General features: G+C 35.9%; 1 protein-coding gene across 2 annotated transcripts in view; it reads right to left on the bottom strand.

Annotated features, from left to right (window-relative positions):
* The window catches only part of NETO1 (neuropilin and tolloid like 1), a 62,723-nt gene that overhangs the window by 6,576 nt on the left and 30,167 nt on the right, over window positions 1-25,980 (bottom strand). For both annotated transcript variants that reach the window (XM_021530866.4, XM_021530867.4), the window contains exons 5-7: window positions 21,039-21,080; window positions 20,798-20,925; window positions 9,600-9,828 (exon numbers count right to left, since the gene is read on the bottom strand). In XM_021530866.4, the coding sequence (XP_021386541.1) occupies window positions 9,600-9,828; window positions 20,798-20,925; window positions 21,039-21,080 (399 nt within the window). The remainder of the gene's footprint in view (window positions 1-9,599; window positions 9,829-20,797; window positions 20,926-21,038; window positions 21,081-25,980) is intronic.

Genomic DNA, 25,980 nt, shown 5'->3' with positions numbered 1-25,980 from the left:
GAAAATGTTTTTACTGATGGCCATGTACTATTACTGTGAAGAAACTGCATGAAAGCTTTTGGAAGGTACTGAAGATGCTGCTAAGCTGTGGTGTTTACAGAAGTATTGGGAGATCATTATGTGTTGGGGTTGTGAAGCTATTGATCCAAATGTGCATTATATAGTTGAGATAAATTACTCCTCATATCTCTTCTTTAAACAAAAAAGACTTCCATAACTTAGAAGAGCTACAAACTTTGTCAGTGTTAAATTGTCAAAAATGAACTTCTTATGTATAATTAGCTCAAGCAACCCAAAAGTGTTAATATATTTATTTTTAAGGGAGAAATAAATAATAAACTGAGACCCCTAGCTAATCAGAAAGCAGTTATGATGCTCATATTACTGTTACTTCGAGTTTGATTCTTCATGGAAATTGTTCTCCTCTGCAATTTTAGAAGCAGTTCCTATGACAACATAAATGTATAGCAGAAAGAATGGTTTAGTGGTTTGCAAATGAAGGACAAAACAAAGGATTTGTATTGTAGAACTTAATGACTCAATAGATCATGTCAGTAAATCTGCTTACCAATAAGTGTTTAAGTTAAGCTATCCATAACTGGCTTATTTGGAGCAGTTATGGTGTGTTAAGCAAAGAGTAAATGCCATCAAAATCAAAAAGCACACCCCAAATATGCAACCACTCATTCAGATATAAAGCTGTACATATACTGTATCTCTTAGCCAGAAGATATCAACCAGCCTGTCGACTGTTCAATTTTTGTTTTTAAATCTGGTATACCATCTCCTGAGGTGCAGGGAGCCTGGTCACATTTTAAGTTTGTTACAGAAAGGATTCTACTTTATGCTGGACAGACCAGAAGAGCACATGTGTCTATTAGAAAGGGAGAATGTTTCAGGACAGTCCTTATCTATCTGTTGCTGTCATCTGGGGACAATGAAGGCTGAGCCTGGAGGATGCTGTGCTGCATCATGATGTGACACATAACGTAGATAACACATCAGAGACATAATCATCCTTTCACACTCTAGCTGCAATCCCTGTTTCCAGGCAAGGTGAGGATCTTTTGGGATGTTTCCCACATGCAGAAACAGTTTCACTGCCTACTCTGAGCAAAAAGAAGTGAGAAACCTAAGATCTAAAGAGGCACCCATTCAAAATACAAAGTGTACCCAAAAAAAAAGACCCAAATATCAAACAGAGAAACTTCAAGGAGTGACACAGGAACAACAGGTAAATATTAAAACAAAAGCAAACAAACATTTGCAGGATTACAATAGGTTATATGATTAAAGCCACAAAGAAAAAGCAAGCAAACAAACAAACAAAACAAAACAAAAAAACCCTGTTCAAAACACCAAAAAACATTCAGAGTGGCATGATGGATCTTAGAAATGAAGTCAGAAGAACAGAGTGCTGTCTGAATTCAGAAGTATAGCGGCTATACGTAGAAAAGGAGAACTAAAGGAAGGGAGCAAGGAAGTGAAGTCTACAGGAAAAAACAAAGTCAATTGGTTATTTTGTTCTGCACTAAAAGAAATAGCGAGATTTTCTATAAAATAAAAAAAAAAATTAAGAAATGTTCAATAGATAAAAGAAAATAAAGCACAATAAAAAAGACCTTTTTTCAGGTTTAAGAAGAAGGAATAATTATGCAGAAAGGTGACAGGGACATCTGGAAACCAAAAGCAAGAGAAAGGAGGAAAAAAGAATGAAAATTTAAGTTTTCTTAAATTGTGCTATTGAATGGTGGAGGGAAAAAATGGTATGTGAATAAATGTCAAAACAAGATGAATAGTGAAGCAAAGCAATTTCAGAACCAGTACAGCAAACTTAGCATGAGATAAACCCAAATATAAGATTCAGAAAACTAATGACAAACCCCCTCTTGTTTATGTTTGTAAAATTAAAATTTCCAAGTTGTCTCTGTGGTCCCATGAACGTGGAGTGATTAAACTGGACAAGAAGTCGATATGTTTCCCCTACTCTAATTAAGGTATTTTTTTGAATGAATGAAAACATAAAGGGAAGTTGAAAACTTATCAGTCCTGTTCTACATCGGAGGAATTTGCTTTCTTTCCCAAAAAAAGGCACAGCAAAGGAGCACAGCATCTTGGGATGCTACATCAAGGACATTCTAGTAATATAAAAAAGATAAATGAACTGATGGCAAACCAGATTCTTTCACAGCAAGATGGATCTAGTCCTGATGCAGTCCTATAGCTGTTACAGAACCAAGATGACAGTGGAATCAAGCAATATGTGACAGCAAGCTTGTGGATGCTTTCACAAAAGGAAAGTGCTGCTATCATTAACTTCAGCTAGATAAAGCAGCACAAGCCTCTCCACACACCAGAAGCTGTACTCTATCACTCCATGGTCTTCCCCATCACTATAGAAATGCCCTTCATATGAGAGAAGAGCAGGAATGCAGAGAGCTCACCCAGGTGAGGAGCCAAGTGACTTTTCGGTCATGATTAGTGGAAAGCCCAGTGGAAAGGTACCAATATTGTACTTTGTATCTAGACTACTTGATGAGGAACAAGCAGACAATGAAACCTTCTTCAGGAAGTTGGAAGTAACCTCACAATCACAGGCCCTGGTCCTCCTGGGGATTTGATCCACATGATATCTGTGGAGGGCAACACAGCAGGGTACAAGAAAGCCAGGAAGTTTCCAGAGTGTGTTGATAACTTCCTGACACAGGTAATCACAGAGTTGGTGAAGGTAGTTCTACTGTTCCTCATACTTTTGCAAACATGAATCAGTTGGGAAGGTGAATGTCAGGAGCATGAGATGATGGAGTTTGGGATGCTGCAAAGAAGGAATAAACCAAAATGCACAATCATAATTCTGGGCCTCAGAAAAGCAAAAGTTCACTGTTGAGGGGTCTGGGTGGACAAATACCATGGGAGGTGGTCCTGGAAAGATACAAGTTCAAGGAGAGTTGGTTGATTCTGTAAGATCACCTCCTCCAAGCTCAGCAGTTGTCTATCTGGACTGGCCAAAAATCAAGATAGGGTATCAGTTATCCTGCATGGATGGACAATGAGCTCCTGACTACGCTGAAATATAGAAAGGATGTATATGAGTGGTGGCAGTAGGGACCCATGATCCCAGCAGAAATATGACTTCTCTAAGTAGAAGGGACTGAGGTTAGGGAATATTTAATCAACTGGACAGAGATGAACTCCTGGATCCTAATGCGATGGCCCCCTTAGGTGAATCACATCATTGTGAAGCCACTCTTGACTATCCATGAAAAGTCCTGCTGCTTCAGGCCTCAAGGGCTGCTGGGCAAACAGGACCTTCAAGCAGATCAACAAAAGGAAATGCAAAGTCCTGTGCCTTGGGAGGAATTTCATACACTGATATGTGCTGAGGACTGACTGACTAAAAAGCAAGCTTGCAGAAAATGATCTGGTATGCAATAAGGTCACTTTAAAAATCACCTCGAGCCAGCAATGTGCCCTTGTGGCCAAGAGGGCCACCACTGTCCTGGGCTGCATTAAAAGCAGAATTGTCAGCAGGCTGAGATGCATGATGCTTCCCCTGTATTTAGCACTGGAGAGTCCACATCTGCAGTGTTGTACAGGTTCTGGGCCCCTCAGCACACAAGGGACACAGATGTCTGCAGTGAGCCCAGTAAGAGGCCATGAAAGCTTTAAAGGCTTGAGATATTGGAGGTGAGAGGAGAGAATGACAAAGCTGGGATAGTTTTGAGCAGGCTCTTGTCAATGCATCCAAACAATCACTAGGAGGGAGTGAAGAATTTTATATAAAATAATAGTTTTTATAAAATCATATATACAATATTAAAAATACCAAACATTTTCATTCTGCATTATTTTTAATGATAATATTTTATTTTTATGGCTGTGAATGCTATGCGTAAGAACACCTTGTATCGTAATATACAAACAAATTGTATAGCTCTTGAATTCATTATAATGCAACATCTCCTGCTTTGCAACAGCTATTTACACTGAGCACAAGATGGTGCTCTTATCCTAGAAGATATATAAGGAAGAACATTAATAGGAATGGACATGATATACCAGAGTCTTTTTCAGACATAGGAAACCTATGTTTTAAAACTCCAACTATAATAATGACAATAACTCTGTTATCAAGAATGTAAATATATTCTGTTTCTAGTACAAACTAGGAGATTGTTATATTATTCATATTTCCAGAAGATTTCCACCACAGTATGCAAAACAGCTTCTGTTTGGTATTTGAAGGTTACTGCTTTCAAAATTCTTAGAAACTGAACCAATGTAGTTGCCTATGTTTTCTTATTATAAGAATGGTTTATAAATGCATGTGCCCATAATCTACACTTTTTAATTTATTATCAAAAAATTAATATTTTAATTCTGAATATCCCTAAGGCAGAGAAACATAAACTCTGTTAATAGTTCATCCATATGTCATCCTGATAAAAAAAGAAAATAAAAGCATATGTAATTGATATTTTACAAAAGTTATACTGGCTTCACTCAGACAATAAAATAAATAGTCACATGTAAGGGCATTCCAATTTATACTATAAAATTACAGAATTTGTAAAGCAGTATAGAAATAAAATATTCCATGTTATTAATAATTATTGTACCATTGTGATGCTATTTCATAAGTAATAAAATGCTTCTGTCTCTGTAATAAAATCTCTGTGCATTAAGCATCACTTTGTTGGGCATTGCAGGATACTCTGGATATTTATTGCAGTCATAGGCAGGCCAAAATACTTTTACAAGATGGAGCTAAAAGCAGATCTGTTATGGAACTGGTGTGCAGCCTGGCTGTTCCACTTCAGTGCAGTGCTTTCTCCAGTGTATTTCTCACTATTTCTCAGCACCATCCACAGTTAGTGTAACTCCTTTTCTTCCAGGGTGAGAACTGGCTGAGCAAGCCAGCTTGGGTGTCTATGAACTGTGTCATTGAACTGTGCGGATTTACCCTTTGAGACTGTTTCAAGGAAGGGATTTCAGGCCAGGATGGGATAATCTTAGAAAAATGTCCTACCCTACTTGTTATTTTTAGGCATATCTCTCTCCCTCATTTCTCCCCTTCCTCTCTTGTCATACCATTTTTGAAAGGTCTTCCTTCCTCCTAAGGGTGAATGGAAAAACTCTGAAATCTTAACAATGGTTAGATGTGAGAAACATTTTACACTGAAGTTGTTAGAAATTTCACACCTACTCCTCCTCTACTCAAGATAGCTCATTGCATCATGCTCTGCACACACGAATTCTTTGAGTACAGATCACTTGGATTTTCCCATTGCCCTTTAATTAAGAATAAGACTTTCTTTCCTCCACACGAGAAGGAAAATTTAAATTCTTCAGATGTTCCTTGAATCATCATTGGAAGGAAGAAGTTTTCTATCAGTCTCTTCAAGGAAAAATATTTATTGAGAGACAGTTTCACTTGCTTTATTAAAATTGTAAAATTATTAGGATTGTTATAGTACTGTGAGCTACAAGTATATGATTTGCCACTAATAAAAAAAAAAAAGGCTCATTAAAATACAGCTATTAGAAACTTGAAAATGAGATGACTTAATACTTATGCTCTTCAGACAGCTCCACAATCACCTTCAGACAGCTCTGTGCAAGATATATGTAACTTTTATGGATAGTTAATACCACATACAGATCAATAATCTAGTCTTTCAAAAACACCTATATGTGTTTTCATGGTTTTTTGTTCAGGGTTTTTTTTGATATACAGACTGACCAGACAATGGCAGGTCAGGAGCCTGTGCTCAGACCTCCAGCCTGTGTTCTGTTAATACACTCTGGGCACCAAAAACAATTATTTTGTTCAGGATCAGAGAGTCACTGGGGTGCTTAGCCAGTGAGGGTTTTTCACCAGAGATAGCTGCAAATAGCACAGAAGGGAAGAAAATCACAGCTGAGTGCTCACCAGTAAGGAGGCAATCCCAACGGTTTCTTTTTAAAATATTAGTGTGGAAGCAGAGAGCAAAACCAGCAAAGCTGCAATCTGTTTACATGCCTAAGTCCTTGCCAAGAGAAACTACCTCTTCACAGGTTGCACTAAGCAGCTTGCTGTTCCCTTTTTCAGTACTTCCCTTAGCTTTGCCACAAAGATACAGTCCCTAGGACCGCATGCCTGCCGTCCCTCTTCCCCATTAAGGAACTGCTCATGCTGGGTCATCCTGTAAACAAGGATTTGAGTGCCATTGCTTGATCAAACTGCACACTACTCTTCTAAGCATGGCCTTAGACTTCTGTCCAAATATGACTTTTGTTCATAAAAATAAAATAAGATAGAACTTGTTCTCCATTAGGAAAGTTGAGTGTGACAGGGCTCTAAAAACAGACTTCAAGCTCAAAGGGACAATAAGAGAAGGAATGAAGTTTTCCTGGTCTGGGGTTTCTGGTGCAGGGTTATGGGCACAGAAGGAAGCTGTGCTACCAAAGGGCAGTCAGATGTGAGAAAGTGAACATCTTGTTTGTGCTTACAGAGGGTTTTTCTCTTATGCCATATGCCCTGGTTCTACAAATCTGCTTTTAGTCTAAAGCGTAGGTGTGTCTGCTGAGGAGCAGCTCTTTGAAGAAGCTGTAGGTGTAGCATGTCTGTCATTAATCAGGCTGGAGATCACTCTTCAATCATAGAAAATGAAATGAACATTTAGTCAGTGGGTGAGAAAACAAAGACTCATTTTTCAAGTTTTCTTATCAGATGAACATACACCTTCTGATTATACCAGATTTTTGTTTACCTTTTACTGATTCTTATATTATTTTACTGATTCTTAATTTATTGGATATTTAAAATCTAGCATAACAGTTACTCCCATGCACAAAGATATGATCATGCTTAGAAGATATCTTAAAGATAAAAAGGTAAGAATATAAGGAGTAAAACCTCACAATGACAGTTGGAATAGTTAATAATGCTGACAATGAAATATCAGAGCATCACTATAAATTATCACCTATTAAGAATTAATCAGTTATTAAGTATTTGAGCTCAACTAGTATTTTGATGATGATGATCACTCCTGATTTTCTGGTGCAGGAAATTTAACAACCTCATGCATTGTATGCCTTTCCTTAAGACATATTTATAGCACTGCTGCTCTGAAAGCATCACTGTGAGAGGTTTGGAAACTTTTAAGACCACTTTTTAGATGCCAACCAAAAAATACATGCATACTTTAAATGGATTTGGAACACACTGATCGAAACATATGAAAATAATCATAGAAGAAATATCTTTAAGACTTCTCTGTTTTACACAAATGTCAAGTGCCCAGGAAATGGCTCTGTAACTGGAATAAACACTGAATAGACTTAGACTTAAAGAAAACAATGGCTTAGTAGCTTGTTTCCACAAGATAACACTTCCAGTACACAGAACCTTGTGTAAGGGAAAACTCACAGTCTCAACAGCCTAACTCCACACTAAGGAGAGGAGCTTGAGGAGCAACAGATCACAACACCTCCTGCCATGGTAGGAGGTGTGGTTCATTCCCACAGGAACAGAAAATACAGGAATTCTACTTTGTCACTCTTTCCCGCACACAGTACTGCAACATAAATGTAATCTTCTTTTTCCTTTCTCAGTTCTATATGAACAAAATAGCATTTTTTCCTCTCTTTGTCCCTGAATAGACACACAGGTGTTTGTTCCCTGATGTACATCTCCCTGAATGAGGTCTGACATTCCTTCTCTTCCATGCAGATGATCTAATTATTCCCACATGCTGCTGAAAGACGCTGCAGTTTACATGCCATGAGCTGTGTCTCAGAGTGTGTCTCACTGACATCTGTTCTAGCCAGCTCCTGACAGCCAGCACCAGTGTGTGGCATAGGGCAGCACTTAGGGACAACTGACAAGACACAGAAAATACCATCTGCATCACCTTTAAATCTTTAAAGTTAATTCCCAGCATTAAAATCACAGATGCAGTTTCTTCTACTATTTATGAGCAGGCTATGTAGACATATTTCAAAGTATTAAAGCCTAAATGCCTTTAATAAATTTTCAGCCTTTAGTGAGCAATGACTCTTCAGAGCAAATTCACAGAAAGCACATTATGTTTGTATTTTGAATTTCTCAGTCAGAATACTATTCAGTATAAACTATCATCTGCTTACAAGAAAGGAGTAGCTCATAAGATGTAGCGTGTCAGATAAATATATTAGGAATACTGTAAGAGAAAAAAAACACCACATTTTTCCTTATTATCCTTTAAAATATGGGAGTTTTGCAAACATAAGCTATTCAAACCTTAGTTTCAAGTTAGTCATCATAGTGCTTCACTCTTTATATGCTGTGAACCTCCAGTGTCTATGCAGTTGTTTCTAAGGTAACAGATCAAGATGCGTTGTGAAAAAAATGAATCAGATCTTGAATATTCAAGACATCTCCAGTTGCAGAAATGAGAAAAGGGCAGTATCATCTCAACCCAGGGTTCTCAGTGTCTTTTAGACCCCAGCCTGATTTGCAGGCAAGATAAATATAATCCACCCTAAGGCTGCAAGTGTGAGAGTACAGGGGTTCATGCAGTTTCAGGCATGCAAAATGTCAGAAATTTTTTAATCAGAGCCATAATTAAGGAATTATGGAGGCTGTTCTCAACAGAGACTCATTGCTTCATTGCAGGGTACACACACACAGAATATAGATGAAGAATGTATTTGGAGGGTTGAGCCTTCATTCCAACCACTGACAGCTGCAAAGAAATCTTTTTTTCTGTCAGACAGACGATGCACAAACCAAAAACACATTAAAAATTAACACAAACCAGCATGTGAAAATAAATGCTCCTTTCTAAAGAGGCCAAATAGGTATTATTCCTATCAAAGGAAACAAATTGATATGTTTCACAGGACTTTCAAAAGGTTGTCTGGGTCAATAGTTTTCAATTAATGGAACTATTGGGTTTTGTTGAGGGGTTTTTGTGATTTGTTTGATTATTTATTTTCTTAAACTAGCTAGAGCTACATTTTGTTTCTTTAACAGGTTATATTGCCTATTATTTTAATCCACATTTCATATAAAAATATAAACACAAGTAAGGCACATAAAGAGACTATTAATCAAAATATGAAAGGCTTTTAGAAAGTTTTTGTTGCTACAAAAAACCCTAAACTCTTTGCTAAACAATATCTGACACACATGTTCACTGCTATACACACACACTATCTGTGCTAAAATAATCATAAGGTATTCTTCAAATTCATATCATAATGAGATCTAAAAAATCAAATTCAGATAAAATCATTTGACTTAATAAAAACTTTCAGGGCTGTTTTATTTTCCATGTTGTGTAAGGAAAAACTTTCATGTAGCTTGGGGATCAGACAAAAGTCACAGTTATATGACTGGACAGGTCATGACCATTTGTACCTGTTTTGCTGGTTTTGAATCTTGTAGTCTGTCTACTGCATTACAAATTATTGCTCACTACAAATGCTTGGGATAAAAACTGTTTTGAATATTTACATAGCTTGTTTGGCAATATACTTCAGTGACTGCTCTGCATGAAGAAAATATTAACAGGTTTTATGACTTGTATCATTTAACAAACTGAAAGGCAGGTGCATTGATTAGGTCTTACGTTCTTGGAAAGATGTGAAGAGCATCTGGAATCGGCTGTTTCGACTGCCTTCATCTGCCCACATGCGGATTACACCCAAACCTGTCCTCAGCATCACATCGTTAGCAACTGTGCTGCAAAACTTTGCCTTCAAATCCTCCACCGAGCTGCTTCCGTCATAGACTGCTACAAAATTCCTTTTGCATTCATTGGAATTCTGCATCTCGTAGTCCAAAAATCGCAAATAGATCTATAAATCAACCAAACAACAAAGGCAACATGTACAGACATTTGAGAATGACTGAAAAAACATTAAGCAACTTTGCTCTGCATTGCAGAAGAAAGAGTACACAACAATTCCATCAAAATAATTTTTCTGGATCTGATGATCCATAGGGTACTTCCTTGGAAGGCCATTAATATGCAAACTGAGCACTGTTTCTAATTCTTGGTATTTTGTCCTGATTCCAAGTAGAATGTCTCAGAAGATCTAGATATTTCTTTGTTCTTACCCATAATAAAGTCCTAATTTGCAAATACATACTTTTCATTTCAGAAAAATTTGCAATGGTTCTTCAAGCTGGAGAACAGATAAGCTAGAAATTTCTTCTTTTACTGCTTGGCACAATATTGCTCTATTACATGACTGACATGTGAAATAATAAGGCAAATCATTGTTGCTCTCTCCCCAGAGTCAATGTGTCATCTTATATGTTTCTGCTACACTGATTCAGGAAGTGAGAATCTGAGAGCCAGGCAGAACTCCATCATTAATCTTTTTATGTTTCCTCAAGGATCTGGCCACCATCTCAGCTCTTCTAAACAAAGCATTATGGTATACATTTTCATAATTTAACTGGCTTGAAATCAAGCATATTTTGTGTAAACTCCTAGAAACCTATGTCTCTTGCATACAAGCTAAATTGTCTCATAATGTAATAGATATATTTCCCTTTGCAAGGAACTCTTTAAATCTACCTAAAAAGAAGCAGGGGTGAGGATAAAAGACTATTATTTGATATTAAAGTGTAGGGAAAGTGATATTGAAATATTACTTGATATTCAAGTTTAGGGAAAGCCACCAATTTAAAAAGCAATTGACTATAAAAGCAAAATCAAATATTCAATTCACAGAGAAGGCAAGTACTATTTTAAACAGTTTTAAAGTATTTTAAACATAATCAAACTGCCAAGATTTCTCCTGAGATTTCAGGAGAATGATATAGAAAGGTGAATTAGGGCAGAAATTGTATAAAAAGGCAGTAAGCATACAAAACATAGAGTTGTATTCATCTTCACTTGAAAAAAATTACTAAAAATAGAAATCTCACTGTATTAGACATAAAATATACTTATTTCAAAGAAATTTTATGGGCTTAAGGTATTTTTATATGCACAGAACAAATGTTTCTTAAGCTCCTCTTAAGCTTTTGCAAAAAGTACACAACCAGTGCATATCCTAGTAACAACAAGCCTCATAATTTCACCTCATTAATATATTAAAACTCTTATCATTTAAGAATTATGTGCTCTCAAGAAGTCTGCTACAGTTTAATGATAGCTCAGATTTTTTAATGGGCCTTTTCAGAGATTGTATTATTGCATATTTTCATTCCTTGTTATGCTTTGCATGTGTCCCTCTGAAAAGAATATTTGTGAAAAAATTTTACTAGCAAATGAAATTAGGTATAGCAAAGGCATGTTTTCTTTCTAACCCATTATTCTTATGGTGACTTTTACTCATATTCCATCATTTCCATTTTTCAGAAGAGTTGAGAGGAATATATTTCAATTAAAGTGCAGTTAAAGTGTACCTTACTTTCACCATGTATCCTGGAGTTTACATAGTATAAATTAAGGAACCTGCTTGTATTGGTGTCTACAAAATGGAACAACTATCAGAAATATACAAAGACATATTGGGATTGCAATATCTTATATCAAGGTATAATTTTTATAGTTTCTCCCTTCATTTACTGTTTGTTCAGTAAAATGGTGAAACGATACACACTGCTGTGCTGACAGAGAAAGATCTGATGTGGGGAGATCCCAGATGGGGGAGGGAGGTATGGGAAGAGGCAGAGCCATGATACAAACACCCAGCAACTGGTCACATTTGGGACACACACCAGAGAGCTGCTTCTGTGTCCCACACAACTGATCCTCTTTCTCAAGGAAGGATGCAACAGCCACTGTGCAACGCTGGCACCCAGCTTTCCTGGGAAATGCTGAGACAGCCCAGATTATATCTCTGCATAATTTAGGGAATTAAGTGTGTCCCTTGCTTTTCTTTTCTCAGATAACTGAAGAAGTCTGCTTCAGACAGGTGTCCCAGTGCCTGCCAGCCTTGTCACAGGCAATGCAATGAAATTTTCCTGCAGGTGATTATACCCAATATTGCATACATGTGAGTGTTTCCCAGGAAGAGAAATGTGTCAGATAGGTGGTTCACAGAGAACAGAGGGCTTGCAACATGCTTGTTAACATCATTATTTTTACTGTCTGTATATGTTTATCATATGTACACAATTTATATTTATTTGCCATATACATACGTATGCATACATATGCATATATATATATATATATATATATATATATATATATATGTGTGTGTGTGTGTGTGTGATAGACCACAAAGTTATACTGCAATGTACCACATCACATTTTTGTCTATTCTCCTTTTCAGGAAAGCTCATACTTACTCCAGAAAAAAAGATTACATTAATCAGATGGCAGAACAATCATAAAACTAGACCTACTGGTGAAAGGCCTTGCACACTTTTTCACATGTTCTCTATTTCTATCCTGCTGCCTTTTATATATGCATTTATATGTACAATTGCATGTGCATATATATAAGCATATGTATTTCTTTTAAAGGGCATCCCATTTCAGTACAGAGATGTATTTTTAATGAGTTTTCATTCTTACAAGAAATGTGTGCTAATCCTCACTGTGGTTACAAAATATCAGCTCTCCCAGCAATTTCCAGCATTCATCAATTATTCCTGACCTGTTCAGAAACGCTGTTCATTTAGGAGTACAGACAAAATCTTATTTCTATGGGCTTATCATTCGACATTCTTTAGTTTCTGGAGGCACACCAGCCTTATAAAATAGTAAAATATTTCTCAGAGTAGCAGTCATAAATACTGAAAGGGAATCAAGAGAATATTAACTCAGCATTTTGTTTTGAGTCTTCCAGTGAAGAGGCCAAAGTCTTCAGTTTTTCCCAAGACTACATTCTGCTGTCAGTCATACATGTTCATTCCTCTGTGTGAGAAATTCAGCCAACACCATAACATATATAAACCTGATAGGTAGTGGAACCACTAGGAAGAAATATTTGACTTAGAAATTTATGTCTATCCTGTGGAAGAAAGATGCCACTTTCTACAATGCCATGAAGTTTCATAAATTAGAGAGAATAAATTACTGATATTCTGAGGTGAGTTGGAGCTCCTTTCTCATAATTGTCTTTGGAGATGACTACTCCCAAAACTTTATATAAAATATTGAAGACTTGGTACAACACTCGCTGAAATCAATAGGTATATTTCAATCTATTTATTTGAATAAGACCTTTGGCTTAAGACTGCAGTGCATTTTTAAAAATGGGAAACTGATTACACAAACTGACAACCTGATATTGGATTAGATTTTATTTTAAAGAGCTGGAATAATTTAATCGCATCTGCACGTCTCTGCCAACTTGTATGGCTTCACTGCTATATATTTACCATCGTTCCTGTCACTGGCTGTAAGACCCACACTGGCAGAATAAAATGACTAATAATAAATTGAGTTCCCCAGGGAAAGAATAAAACTGATTATCTGACAAACTCTTATTCAATGCAAAATGTTCCCTATACATAGCTTTTTTAAATCAGTGGCAATATTCTCATTACTTTTGCTGGTATGTGGATGTCACTAAAACAAACGCATCAGAAAGTGAGAGAAAAATTATCAGTATTGCTGGGTATTTCATTTACAGAGATCGTAGCCATTACTTCTACCATCAGTGGATAAGAAACTTTGTTCCCCTGAAAGAAAACGAACTAAAGCAGAGGTCACATACTCAAACACCACCATCTACCTTCATTAAGCATTTTTTCATTGATGCCAATAGGAGCTTTTGGAATGTACATTTCCATAGATACTGACTCATTATATTATCATAATCGAGGCATTCTTGCTGAAGAGAACATCTTATTTGAAAGAAGAAGCATAACTGCCATATCTTCTTCTTTCACATTTTTTTGCAAAGTATTAATAAGACACTTTTGTCAAGTCATCAGCTCCACATTACTTAGGAAAGGGGGCTGTTCAAGTATTAGATTAACTAAGTTTTGAGATGTCACTGCAAATGCCAATGTCATTAGCAACAAAACAGATAAAGCCTCCCTGCAGCTGTGGCACATGTAATTTACACTCAGTCACATAATATAAATAATTCTCTTGTCACCTATAGGTTTTGTATGACACATAAATAATAATCAAAAAAGGAAATTATGGGAAAGGTTTACTATTTATTTTCATTTAAATTTGAAAACAAAAAATCTCTGACTGAACATACCAGGAAAAAAACCCCAAAATTATTATAAACTATGAATAATATATCACCCCAGTAAAATAGTCAGATTATAATCTCCTCATAGTGAATCACTGCTGATGAGTTCTGCTTTTTAATCAATCACTGAAGGTTACGGATGACAACATGATTGATCAGGCCAGTCAGGAAAAGCTTCAAACCATATCCCAACATATCAGACTTAATATATCTGCACAGACACTCAGTTGCCTTAAACCAAACCAAACCAAACCAAACAAAAAGCCATTGTTCAGCTGCCAAAAGTAATTTAGACATAAGATAAAAACTTCCTCTTCATCCAAGCATAATGTACAGGTTTTACATATTCTGCTTCTGGTTTCTGTCAATTCACTTGTAAGCACAGGACTGGGTTAAATTGTCCCATTGTTCAGTGATCAGTTGCAGCTCCTGCTTTATATTCTACATCTTTTTCAGCTCTGTGTGATTAACAAAGTACTTTCAAGATGATACCTCCAGTATTTAGGCCTGGGAAACACAATTTTTTTAAAGCAGATTGTGCAGCACTAATTGAACTCCTTCAAGGCAACCAGATACCAAGTACACCAGCCTAAAAAGCATATTACCAATGAGTCTGGAATTTGTCATCTGGAATGGTCTATCCTCTTACTTGGATGCTAGTATTTTGTTTTCAGTCAACATTACTTCAATGCTAAAGTGTTAACAATACATGATCTGTTTGGATTTTTGTTTGTTATTTAGGGAGATTATTCTACATTTTTGGTCCCTCTCTTACTAGTCTGAGACCATGTTGTGCAAACAGAGAGCTCCATACACCATATTTTCATCTGTTCTGGAGCATGGAGAATACTGTCTGTCAAAGATAATAATTTTATGTGGTACTTCTAAAATACTGTGATTCACAGCCAAGGCTCATGTATCAGAACACCATTTTTCTAGACAGGTGAAGCTCTTTGGATTTCCTTGCTTTGTCCTATTTGTTTCTCCAAACTTCTGTGACTATCCAATAGTTGACATTTACTCTGTCAAGTCATCCTTATTTTTTTCTAGTATAGTCCAAAAATGCTCACAAGTGAGCAACATTTACAACTCCTTGGTGCTATTCTGTTTTTAAACACTGGAAACTGGAGATCAAATCCTGATTCTGCTGTTCCCTTTGACAGAAATTTTATTGCTTTCTTTAATAGCTTTTAAAAATTACATTTCTTAATAGCTATTTGGTTTGAGGATTTTGATGTTCATTATATTTCTATATCTGAATGAAATAGATTCATGGTAACTTAAAAGTGGGGTTTTTGAAAGTGTTACTCTGGCATATGCATTGACATGCCTTCATAGCAGAGATTCTATATACATGATTCCAAACATGTCTTGCACCTTCATCTCAGAAAACTATTTCACATAAGGGATTTTAATAGTTTAATATAGGTAAATAATATTTTCTACTTGTTTAAACATAATTTATTCATCTTGTACTGACCATATATATATATGCTGGACTTTTAAAAATTCATAATATTATTTCACTTATCTGTATGTTAGTAAGCTTCAGAGCTTCTTCAGAGAAGGAAATCATCGGGAGCTTGCAAAAGTATCTCTGGCTGGTAAGTTATTCAGCCTTTAAATTTTATTTTTCTCCAACATTTCAAGAATCACCACTCAAAAGGTTCCTATTAAGTTTTAGTGCACTACTTAAAGCTTCTCTTCTACAACTGATTAAGAAGCCTCCAAAAATTAGTGTATCTTAGTCTGCCAGTGCCAACCGCTTATACTGTTTTTCTTAAAGATCTCATCTAAAAGCACGAATTTCCACTTCACATGGGAGAGCAGAAAATGTTTTGGTTTAGTCAGATCAGTTTAAATAGACTCACTCACAGCTCTGCAATTTTCTTCACCTCATGTTTTCACCTCCTGACTATCTAGGAAACGCACGTACAACAGCCCAGTCTCTCTCCAGACTGCACTCCCTATGAAGGCAGGCACCTGGCACCAGAGTCATCCCTGCATTTGATCAGGAGCGTGCCAGGCAGCAGTGCAAGTCCTCAGTAACCATACAAGTGTCTTGATCACACTGAGCCCCACTGCCCCACTCCCAGCCTCCTTCCTCACCACCCCAGACTGGTCCATTGCCAAACTGCTGGCCAGCTTGGGCTTGGGCCAGCCCCACTGCCTGGACAAGTCCAGCCACCAAGGCCAGGTCTGTCCCAGTCTCATTAGTCATATCCTGGCACTGTGGCCTCCGTCATCCCAGCCCCCTCCCATGTGCTGTGTATCCCCTTCCCACTGCTCCCCAGTGGTTCTGCTTGAAACAGATGCCACCACTCCCTGGCAGCTCAGGGTTAAGGATGATCCCATGATGTGTCAAATTTAGGTACTAATTAATTGACACTATATGTTTCTTTAATCTCTTATGTTATAACCTTTATCCAATATCCTGTTCAGGTTGAGCAAGAGAATTAGACATCACTTTGCATAACTACCTTGTAACTTCATTTTATTTCTCATGGTGCAAATAAAGAGGCTACTCCCACTATTCATTCGGTCTAAATATACTTATTGCTTATTCCTCCAGAACAGATTATTTCCACTGGACTACATTCAAATTAATTCCTCTTTTGATTCTGTTTTCTGAGGTGCCTGAGAACGTCTGATAATAAATGGTGTTTTTAACACCACTGCTTACTGATTTTTTCCCAACATAAGAATATCATATTTGTAAATATTTTATTACTCTTACTATCAAGTTCTGCTGTGTTATTTTTTCTACAGAGCCTCTCAAAGAACAAGCATGACAGAATGGTACTTTGCTGGGGAAGTTACCCACCAAAGAGAGCACAAACATGGTTTTGTCTTCCTGGGGGCTTTGTCAAACCATTCTGTCCCATCCAGCATAGAAAAATACTTGTTGAGATTATCTTCCAATATTTCACTGTTAACAGAAAGCAAGAAAACTATAATTCTATTCATTTTCTTACTTTCTATCCACTGCTTGCAACGAATGATGTCCCTGAAATTTTTCAAATCACTGTGCAACAAGCTTATACACGTCCTTCTTTGGGAAGGAAGTTCCCAAAGAAAGAAGTTCTTCTACACTGAAGAATTTTCAGATCAGGAAATTCCTCCAGAACTTTTTTGTTCTGGGTGAGTTGGCACTTTCAGTCAGCAGCTCTCTTCTTAATTTTCCATTCTTGCTCTGAATACTAATTGTGGCCACATGATGTGCAGAACCGCAGTGTTACTCCACTCAAAACTCACAGCTGTCTTACTCAGCAGGAACTGACTTTGAATGATTACAAGAACCACAGACTTTACAACTAGTCACTTTCACTATATAAGACTCTCACTCTGCATATAAGTTGTGTTCAGACTGCTTTCTTCACTTAGAGAATGTTTGGATTTGGCATGCATTTCAGATTTATTTTTCTCTGTGTGCGTGTCTGTGTCAGGGTGTGTGTGTATGTGATATAAGGTAAACAGTGATGGCTATCTTTTAAGTGTGTGCAACAAATTTTCTGCTCTCTGTCCCATTCCAGAACACTGAGCATAGAAGCATTAGACCCAGACTGTCAGTCTGAAGCTCAAGTTTAGAGTCCTTAAGTATACACTTCCTGGCTGATCTCATTGCTCATATATTGAGCTCAGACTTGGCTGGAATCTGGAATTGGAAACCAAGGGAAGGACTTGCATCTTGCTTCTGCAGACAGCTTAGACTGGATGAGCTTACGCCAAATGAAATTGCCAGCAACTCACATTCTGGCACAGTTTAATTAAGAAACTAAAGATTAAAAAATCCAACACAAATTCCCTCTGAGAAACTTGCCTTTTAGGCATAATTCCCAGTAACAAACTGTGCAGCCCAGGGTACAGGAACATGTGGGTTTAAAGATGTCTACTGAGTTCTCACTGTTCTTTGCAGGAGAGCTTGTTTTCATAGGTGCAAACTGACATAAATAAAAATGATGTCATTAAATAACTGCACTGAATATGTCATTAATTCAAGGTTAGATAGAGACAAAGGAATCTGACTATAAAAAATGGACAGTAGATTCTAGTTCAATTGAAGCGAATCCATAAACAATCTTATCATAAACCTTACTTCATACAAAGTTCTTAAAAATTTATCCACTTGTTCCTCCTTCCTTAATATCTGCATATTTTTCAACTTGTCCCAGTATGATGAAACCATGACTGTATGTGTATGTGTGTGTCTATGCATGTATATACTTGTCTGTGTGTACATAAATATATCTGTTTGAAAACCACACTCAAGATCAAATACTAAATTGGGCTTACCCCCCCAAAGATTGATCTAGGCATGAAAAATCTTTTTTTTTTTGCTTGTTGTGAAACCTTTCAACTCCACATTAAGAAACACTGATTTATATACTTTTATATTGCTCAGTCTCTCCACACAGGTAATTCTGTAAGATGGGAACAGCAGTATCCATCAAGAGATGACCCAGTTCAGCCCTCTACCTAAAGGTAGGATTATTAATGTTTTTCTCATTTTTCACAGGTTGTTATCTAACCTGCACTTTCAGACCACTAATAATGCCAGCTGAACCAATCAGCTCTCCCCGATGTTTGAATTTTTTTCCTTTGTATTTAGTCTGAAGCTTTCTTTTAGAGTATAGGACCCTGAGTAATCTTACAGACACAGGTACAACATTCCTTCTTCCTTCTAAGAGCCTGTTATTTTATTTTATTACTATCCTTCACAAAATCTTCTAGATGACATCAAATAACATTCAGTATTACTTCATTTTTCTAAAACTTTTTTGTTGCACTCCATTCCAGGTGCCCTTCAGCTAGGATATACTTTTTGGAATGCAGCACAACTAAATGCAGATATGGAAGTTTATGAAGAATTAATGAACTTTATATTTAGACCTCTACTAAGAGTGGTAGTTTAGCATTTTTCCGATACACAATGTATTTTCAGTTACATAAATACCTAATTTGGAGTTTTACATCAGAACTGAAGGATGGATAAATACTGCAGGTAGGTAAAATTATGATTTTTAGCAGGGCTTTGTATCATGTAGAACTTCAGAGTCAGGCCAAGTAAGAATATCACAATTACATTATATGATCAACCATAAACTTGAATTTAGACTATGAGGAAATGCTATTGTCTTAATTAACTGTGCTGATTCTAATAACAATTCTGTGTTTGTCTGTTTCATTTCTACTAATACCTAAATAGAATAGTTTAAATTTGAAGGAATGTATAAAGGCCAACTGGTCCAACTTCCTTGTTGTAAGCAAGGATGTTTTCAACTAAATCCAGTTGCTCAGAGCCCTCAGGACACAACCGGTTTTCTGGGCTGGATGTGTACATTTCTGGGGCATGTTCAGCCTCTTATCCACCAGAATCCCCAAAACCTTATCAGCTGGGCTGCTCTCCATCTGAAGTTCATATTGATACTGCGATTTGTGCTGAATGAATATAAACTGCCTATAACATATGGAATAATCATTCATCAGTCCAATAATTTCATTTCACTACTTAGTGTAACAAAATGGGAAGCTCATCTACTTAATTGAAAACCTCTATCAATATTAATTTTATCCAAAAGTAAAAAAAAAAAAAGTTATAAGATGAAAGTATATTCTGGAAATCATTTATCTGTAGTCTTTGTGAGCCAGCTCTTTTCCTATACTTTTCCAATAGAAAAATGCTGATACTAATGACTTTTTCTCTTCTGAAAACCTTTCCTGAGGAGAACCCTTCAACATTCATCCATGTGTCATTCTGATGATGAAACAATTACATATTCAGTGCAGTCTTCTCACTGAGGTTATACAAAAAAAAGCCTTGATCAGTTTAAAGACAGCAGAGAGTAGTGCATATATAAATTCTACTTTCTAAAACCTTTCCTGTCCAATAAAGACAACTAGAAAAAGTATACTGTGGGGTGTCTTTTATACAGTGAATGGAAGTAGGTGGGAGGCATAAAGTTGTTTCTATTGCAAAGAGGGGAGAAGTGGTAGTGTAGCCAGCAACAATTAATGCATATCATAACTGATAAGTTATGGATAAGGGAGAAAATTAAGGGGAATCCAAGAAAAGTATTTTTTAATTCATTGCAGCCCTCTCATGTTTCTTACAAAACCCTGGCTTGCTGACTGTGGAGGAAAAGAAATGAGAATACTCTTTTTGTCTCTGTCTCTAAACCAAAGGAATTAAAGGCTTCATATGGAGGAACATTAATTTATTTTATGTCCATTTTCACAGTTCCCAGATGAGAAAAAAAGATGACCTCAGGGAGCCAGCAGCGCTCCCTTAGTTGTCGCTATGTTAGGTATTTAAACATATTGAAAATTTAAATTATAAGATTAATTCCAACTTTAAAGCACACATAGATCCTTTAAAAATATGAACAAAATTAAAGATGAATTTAAGAAAATTACTTATGGCACAAAATATACATTAGTACTGCCCAAATAATCATTTATGAAGAAAGGTGGTTATTTTGGCTGAGATGACAAATTACCCTTCCACAGCAGAAGGAAAAAAAATAGTTTACAGTTCAAGCTGTAAAGTTATTAAACAAGATCTGACTGTACTAAGAAATGCACAATATATTAGAAAAGGCAATTTCTTAAATTAAATGGCAAATCAGCAATTTAATGAAGGACTGACCTTGGATCGGGGTGGTGCTCGGATGTACCATTTACAGTCTACTGCTTCAGTTTCAGAAGCTTTTCCTTCTTTAACAATTTGTACAGATTCCACAATTCCTTCAGGTCCTCCCATCTCAAACTCACAAACTGAATAACAAAACACCAGAAAAAATGAAACCTGAACAGCAAACAAAAATGTTTTCTACAGCAGAGTATAATGGCCTTCAAGTTAGAAAAAAACCCAAAACCAACATACCAACCTGGCAATGGCTTCAAAACACCAAGGTCCTTAAAATCTGGATCTTAAAAATAGAGAAAGACAAAATTAGTTTCATTCAATATCTGAGATGTTATGTTACTATGCTCAAATTTTATAATACACTTGAGTTATATAATTATACATATACTTATTGGAAATGGGAACTATTTCAAAACTATGGCAACACAATAATTATTAATGCAGAAATGATTGATACCATCATACCAAGATTTTTTTTCTGTTATTAAATCCTGCTTTTCTCTGTCTCTCTCTTTCAGAAGGGTATAAAAATATTTCTGCATACATTAGCAGGGGAGAACATCACATAGCTAACCACATGACATTTTAATACCTCAGCATAGTGAAAGAAGATATATTTACAGATCCATTCAGAATCTTTTTGCTTATTTTGCATTTTTAAGAATAACACTCAACTTAACTGAAGAAATCTGAACTTAAATCTGTGTTTATGAATACTATGCCATCCCAACTGACCAAAAGGAGACGCTTTCTTTGTCAGAAGCATCCTTTTGGTCTTACTGGAAAAAAATACCATAGGAATTACTATTAGCAGCCATTGTACAAACATCATAATAACTCTAGTACATTGCTATTTTCCATCTGATAAACATGATTGTATTTACTGTCTGAGAGGGCTTGTATCATGCCTTTATAATCAGGTATAATACAAAGATGAAATAAGTTTGGTCTTAGACCTGTGCCTCAATGGGAAATCATCCATATGCAAATAATAATTTAACAAAATTTGGCTCAGGTTGCAGATACTGCCCAAAACCGGAAATATGGGAGGCTAAAACAATTCAAGAAGTGATTTCTTAGAATAGACTGGTCTTGTCTGGGAAATTATTATCACTTGCACTGTTTTTCTACCTAAAATGAATGTTGTGCGCTGTTTTTCTCATTTATGCATAAAACTGATTTTGTTTCAGAACTGGGTCAGTGTAGAAAGAACTATAAATAAATATTTAAAAAATGAAGAAGAGAAGCTTTGGAAGAAGGACATGCATCAAATGCAAAAAACTATACTCACAAGCAAGCCACAAAAACTGCCCTTTCCCTCTAGCCTTATTCAATTAAGAACAGTAAGAGTCATAACCAAATAATATAACAAAGTAGTCTAATGCTGTATAAGCAAGATCAGCCATTTTAATCTAAACAGTCAAAATGTGACTTCAAAACCTGCAGTTGTAAGATCACTTTTTAAATTACCCCTCTACAACCAGGCTGCTGTTCTTACCAAATGTCTTTTACAGTTGTACAACATAAACCATGAGTAAATACTTATGAACTTACAGGACTGCAAATACAGCTGAGTAGGCAATTAGTATTAATTGTTACACATTTTTATAGGTCAGTAGATAGACATTATTACCAACAACATTAAAGGTAATGAAATATTTCACCTAATGTACTTGGGATGCTGATATCCAGCTCTGAAAGTGAGACACTTAAAGGAAATCTGCTTTTACTTATGTTTCAAATTACCATCCCAATGGTATCTCATGTAACTATTGCATTTCTTCCTTTTACTGGGTTTGCAGGGATTACTCTGATTTACTGAAAACACTCCACCACATTAGTAAAGTACATAGGAGAAAAGAAAGCAAAACTGTCCTGCCAGAAATTTCCCCATATGAGAGTTTCCATATAAAGCAATGTTAGTAGCAAGAATGCAGACTGAAGTACAATCTAAACCATACAATTTGACTCACAAAACAACTCCGAAATTATGTTCTCATTTAACAATACAGTAACACTGGAACAACACATACAGAAATGCACAATTCATTAATATGGTAGACCTGCTCAGTCTTAAAAAATAACTTTTTGCACATTCTCAACATTTCAAGACTGAAAGAGAAATAAAATGTACATCTAAGGTGATAACCCTTCACCAAATATTGCCATTATACCAATACTACTATAATAAAAACAAAATCTCTAAATAAGGTATTATCACGCATGCGTAAAATTCACCCATGTTTGAGCATATTTAACAAGAAAATATTTGTTTTTTAGATAGTGTCCCATCAAATGGATTAGATTTTAGGAGCTCTTCAGTATGTAATTCAATCAAATTTTTATTCTCAGTCCAGCTGGGTCAAAACATTAATGTTATATTAACTGACTAGCTAGATCTTACAATAGACAAGTCAAAATCATGTTCCTGTGTGGAAAACATCCAAGATTGGAAAATTTTCTGTGAAAAATAAGATAGATCACCCATAAGTAAAGGAAAAAAAAAAAAACAGAGGCAAAATAGGAAGCAATATGGAGCTGCTAGTGACAATCCAACAGAGGGTCATGAAATTTTTAAGGGACATATGAGGAAAGGCTGATTGAGTTGGCATGGGTCAGTCTGGATAGGGAAGGGTCAGAGTTGATCCCATCAATGTGTACAAAAACCAAATGGAGGAGTGCAAAGAGAGTGAGGTCAGGCTCTTTTCAGTGGTATCCAGTAACAGAACAAGATGCAATGAGCACACATTGAATCATGGGAAGTTCCATCTGAATATCAGGAAACACTTCTCCAGTATGAGGTAGCTCAGAACTAGCAAGGGAACCAAGAGCTTGTGGAGTCTCTATCCTTGGAGATATTCAATAGCTGTCTAGACACGATCCTAGGAAAACAGCTTTAGGTGACCCTGCTTGAAAGGGGGTTGAACAGAGGTACCTTCTGAGACCAGCCATTTTCTGATCCTCTGATTTTGTAATAACTAAACAATAGAATTGGATAATAGTGAAATAGCCAATCAAAAGTCTAGACCTGTTATCTGAGGTAACAGCAGAAGTTAGACAAATCTCTATCACAATGCAGACTTGGTTTTGTGGAATTTGCTCTGAGTTGCAGGAACATATATATCCACCCTGGAGAAATATGAAGTACTTAGGCCTGGTTTCAAAAACCTCGATTAGGTCTTCATATGAGACACTAAAGATTTTAGATGCTAGCTTTGGAATCTATTTTTTCCATAGAAACCGTATTACATTTCTTTATTTTTCATTTCACCGTTCCTATGTGATAGGTCTGGCTCTTCTAAGTGGCTGGCAAACATGGAATTTAAGTAGAAAAATAGGAGGCCAATGGAAAGGAGTTAGGGCAACTAATTGCTCAAAAATCTTATGAAATTAAGAAAATTGTAAAGTTAGAAGGCATTGTACAACAACTGTACTAAGTCTTCAAAAAGTATGTAAATTACCTTCTTTACAAGTACACTGCAGCATCTTATGGAATTGCCCAACTGAGGTATAACCTCACAGAAACTTTTACCCACACATGTGTGCACGTACGCATGAAATGCCTCACTCTGTGTCACTTACACAGAAAGTGAAATTGTTTAAAATTATATTGCTTGAATAATTTCTGTAAGACACGGGAAAAATATATAAAGTTCAAACTAATTACTAGTAACATGATGTTCTTCTGGTAAGTATTATTGCAAATCAATTTTAAAAGATCATATGTTGAATTAAAAATTCCACACTTATATAAAGGTCATTCAACTTCTCTTCAAAGAGAGATGGCACAAGACTTTTTTTAAAAGTAATGTTGTAATACAGAAAAAGTTGAGTATTTTTACTCTTGAAGGCAAGAGGCAAAATTTGCAAGTAACACCTCTCACATTTGATTCATCTTTCCTTAGCTTTTCATATAAAATTCATCTGGGCACTTTCTTACCCAGCTAACTTCAAACCTGCTGCTTTCACTGATAATAGATATAAAAGATAGATAAAAAAATAATAAATATCTCACTCTGGAAGTCAAAAGTAATAAGTCAAAATTTTAATATCACTTTTAAAAAATGGAATATTGAGTTTGTGTTCCTGATAATATCTGGACTACAGTATACTTAATTACATATTTTTTTTTTTAATATCTGAAGTGCAATACATACAGTAAAGAACACGAGCAATTGCTGTAGAGTTAAAAGTCAAGAGGAAAGAAATGTGTAATACAAAATTCTGGTGCTGAATAACTTTTGAAGTATTTTTCTCTTTTCTTCCATAAATGAGATGTGGATTAATTATTTGAACTATCTGAATAAGCCATACACTACAAAGGGTTGAAGTTTAAAACCTAAGGGGGTTTTTACTGTTTGTGAATACAAAAACCTCTTTTTAATGGATACATACAGAAAGTAGTCACAACAGGTTGAAGCCATATTTCCTAATCAGAAGTAGGCAAGCAGTCCACTTTTATTCACTTATCAGATATAGCTGTAAATATAACTTTTCACTTCTCTGTCTTTGACTAGAAATAGATATTAAAGTCCTATCCATCAATATTTAAGTAATTTTAATGCATGCACATGCTTGTCTGTCAGATAACTTATTTATCTGTAAATTTACTAAGTCAGGTTCTTTTACAATGATTTCTGGGAGCCTAAACCAGCTTTGCCCTTTTGAGGGGTGAGGGATAGGTCTCTATAAAAGAAGAGCTTGCACAGCTCAAAACAGAAAAGCATGATTATTCTAAGGTTATTTTATGTCATTGCCTCATAGTATATTATGATAGAGCAAAAGTATTGGAAGAAGATGTCGAAAAGATTTTAAAAGCATAAAAGTCTTCTCAAAGAATCCCTAATATAATTCTAAAATAGAAGAACATTTCAGTATATAAACATTTTTTGTGTGGTGTTCAAAGGAAACTTTGCTATTCTGCTGGGAGAGTAGAGAAAAAGTAATAAGAAAAACAATATGAAGTGAAATCTCTATGCAAAACCCGATAATTATTTCTTATTAGCCTAAAATAAAATTTGTTTTGATGGCTCTTGTCATATTTGTAGTCTTCTTGAAACTTCCATATGTGTCTATATTTGTAATAATGATATCAAAAGATGTTCAAAGAAACCTATAATTTGCTAGACCCTGTAGTAAGTTCTGTAATAATTATAGTTGGTTATATGTGCTGTATTTGCTCT

Source organism: Lonchura striata, chromosome 2, assembly GCF_050655825.1.
Source record: "Lonchura striata isolate lonStrDom1 chromosome 2, ASM5065582v1, whole genome shotgun sequence".
NCBI classification, from domain to species: Eukaryota; Metazoa; Chordata; class Aves; order Passeriformes; family Estrildidae; genus Lonchura; species Lonchura striata.
The sequence above is the reverse complement of the archived record's forward strand: the minus strand, read 5'-3'. Positions and strand labels throughout refer to the sequence as shown.